The sequence below is a fragment of the Cyprinodon variegatus genome, unplaced genomic scaffold (assembly GCF_000732505.1).
Source record: "Cyprinodon variegatus isolate N-32 unplaced genomic scaffold, C_variegatus-1.0 Scaffold273, whole genome shotgun sequence".
Lineage (NCBI taxonomy): Eukaryota > Metazoa > Chordata > Actinopteri > Cyprinodontiformes > Cyprinodontidae > Cyprinodon > Cyprinodon variegatus.
Window position 1 is genome coordinate 16526 of NW_015150726.1, and position 3241 is coordinate 19766.

Here is a 3241-nt window from a genome sequence, read left to right on the forward strand (position 1 = left end):
TATGCTGTGAACAATGTTAAATCTGTATTGATTATACATGCTAATATATGTTTGTATTTTTTAATCATGTTTGAAATAAACTAAAAATAAATTATTACGACTGCTTGAAGGAAGAAAAAAAAACCTGTGAGGGTGTAGTCTGACAGATTAAATGTTTCATCCTTGGCTGCCGATGAAAAGCCTGCAGTGTTCAGATACCACTTTGGGGATTACATGTCCCCTGGGGACACAGTTTGACCCAAGGGGGCTCACATGACACGGCTCTGCATTACATAACTATCAATAGTCTGTAAGATGCCGATGTTTTTTTTACAAGGCATACCAGTCGGTTTGGAGGGAAAGGAAAGCTGAATCTCTACCACGTGTTTGCAGCTAAGGAGTCGATTTTTTTAACCAATACACAATTACAGCTAAATATGTGATCCGCCGGGTTGAGTGTCAGCGAACGAGTCTGTGTGCAGACAGCTTTAATAGCGTTTCACCATTGACTCTCTGCTATTATGGCCTTCATGTAAAGGAAGTGAATGTGGGAGATCAAGGCTAAAAAAGCGGCCTTCTTCTGGCGATGTAGAAAAAACATAAAGCTACTGAAAAACCCTCCTTTTTGTTGCTTTCTCCTTTTAATAAAAACAGCAATCATCCCTTCTAAAAGCGTCTTGTAGAGTAAACACAAGCATCAAATAGGGTAACAAGGAAATCGGAGGAAATGTAAGTCCCCACGGCTTTCTCTGTTTTCACAACAAATGAACTTGTGTAACGCCAACACACATCCTGTCTTCCTCCTCCACTGCTGCCAGCGCCGACGTCTGACTCACCGTTCTCAAAGACGGTCCCGGCGATGAAGGACAGCTCCGAGTCGTGCTCTGCCTTGCAAGCGTAGAGCGCTCGAGCCTTCCTGCCTGTGATGCTGCATGAGAAAAGAGAAACATCATCAAAAAATTGCCGTCATGTTTTTCTTCTTCGCTTTTGCAAACTAACCTCAGCTAATAAGATTAGCCATGCATTTTATTCAATTTAACTGCTATTTTTGTTTATTAAAATCTGCTATATATCCTCCTATTAACTGTTTAAAACCACCGACAAAGATTTCTAAAAATATTTAAAATAAATGCATCTATTATTGCTGAGAGGAGATCTAATATTCAGTTTAGAATTAGATACAATTTAAAAAAATAATGTTTTTTTTCATACTTAGTGGTGCTGCTTTTGTTGCTATTTCAAATTCATTTTAAATAATACTTCCTAAAGATTCATTTTCATTTGTTTCATTTACATTTTGAAGAGTTTTATTGCTTTCCTGAGGTATAAATAAAAAAGGACTGGGTTTGGCATTTATGGTATGGCTTATCAATATCGGGATACATTTATTGTCACAATAAGAATTTTGAATTATTGTCTAAATAATAAATTGCAATTAATTATGTTTAAAAACTTCCAAAAAAACGGATGAATGTTATAACAATATATTTAGTTTTATTTTGTCCTTTATTTTTGTTTTTCATTAAGGGATTGATAAATTTGAAGAATATGATTCAATTTGGTCACTGTAAGATGTTTAGTGATAAAAATCTCATGTCTTTATGTAACTTCTGTCCTGAAGTTTCCTGTTTTTAATTAACTAGTTTTCAGCAGCAGCATTTTTGGAGCTATGATTGCTTTAGCATGCAATCACAGCCATACAGCTACCTAAGAAAGACTCTAAAGAAGTAATGATCACTTTTTTTTCTTCACTTTTATCTTCATCATGATAGCACCACAAAATATCACGATTTAAAGCCCCTATCGCCGAGCCCTAAACAGGACAGATTCCTTTACTGTTTGCCACTCTACAAAACAGGAAGGACGAGAAAACATAACTTTTAAGATGTGCTGATACCTTTATGCATTTTGGCTGCTAGAAAAAGAAAAATACAAAAGATACCTGCTTGAATTTCCTCATACCTATAGTCAGAGCAATCCTTTAACTGTAACTGTAACAAAAGGTCTGAGGAGGAATCATGTTTGGTTTTTTTTTACCATTAAGTCAGCAGCATTATGAAGGAAGAAGTACAAAACTCCAAAGGTGGAAAGAGGGGAGCAGCAGCAAAGACTTCCAGCTTGAGGACACCAGGCTCCCATAAAAACTAATTTAGGATGCATTTATTTCTGCCCTACTACCCTAGATACTTAGCAAGATCATTTTCAATAAAATAAACTTTTGGTTTAAAAGGCAACTGGAGATGATCCAGTTGTGAAAGAAAGGATGAATGTGGGAAAACCATGTAATGCTGACCTAGCATTGGAGAGTCTATGATGTTGGGCCATTTTCTCTCCAAAAGAGCCAGAAACATCTGTCAGGGTGCACATCATCATAAAATATGTTGGTTTTTCTACAGAATCAGGTTCAATATGCACAAATCAAAATAAAAAAACCCTGACTAGATACCAAGAATCTATATTCAGGTTTTTTTCACACATCTACAGTGAACCAGGCCAGCAAGTGGGAGGGGGTGTCCCATAAACAGCATTCTGAGGGTAAGGTTACTGTGGGTTCACAAAGAGAACCAGGTGTTAGCAGCTCCTCTGGTAGCACCAGACACTCTGGTCTTCAAATGTGAAGCATCCAAACACAACCTGACATGGGCCAAGGCTGCACCCAGGTTATTTTTTACTACTATTTAAATAGAGAGGCTTATATAAGAAAGACTGCTGCTTGACCTGCGCACAAATAGGTCGGAGCGCCTCCTTGATCCAAGATGTAATGGCCAACTTCTGAGTCAGATTTTGAGTGATCTCCTTTCATATGGAAGGTCAGGGGTCATGTCATGTTTAAGGTCACAGAAGCATTTCCCAAATAAGTAGCTGAAAAACGCCTTTTTTACCACTAGAATGAAATTGGCCCCACAGGTGAAGATAAAAGGTTTATCCTAGAGGCCAAAATTCCTCTCTTGTTGCTGCATGTTTACAGATTAGAACATTCTAGCATATTTACCAGCTGCTGTTCAAAGATCTTATATATTTTCTACAAATAACTAAAAAAATCCATTTAGGTAAACATTTAAGCTCAAAATGACTTTAAAACAGCGATGCTAAGAGTGAAGTAGACAATATTTAAGGCAAGATTCCAAGGCAAATTTTTGGCGTTTAGACCAGGTTAAGAAAAACAGAGTTATTATCCTGCAGTAAATAAAGATACTTTAAAGCACAACATCTTATCTGGCCAAGCTCCATCTTATATCAGAGATCTGATTGTTCCTTATGT

At 37.1% G+C, this 3241-nt stretch overlaps 1 protein-coding gene across 1 annotated transcript in view; it reads right to left on the reverse strand.

The window, feature by feature from the left end:
- The window catches only part of LOC107089935 (rho GTPase-activating protein 26-like), a 109399-nt gene that overhangs the window by 6288 nt on the left and 99870 nt on the right, over positions 1 to 3241 (reverse strand). The window contains exon 21 of the mRNA XM_015383002.1: positions 816 to 907. Coding sequence (XP_015238488.1) covers positions 816 to 907 — 92 coding nt within the window. The remainder of the gene's footprint in view (positions 1 to 815; positions 908 to 3241) is intronic.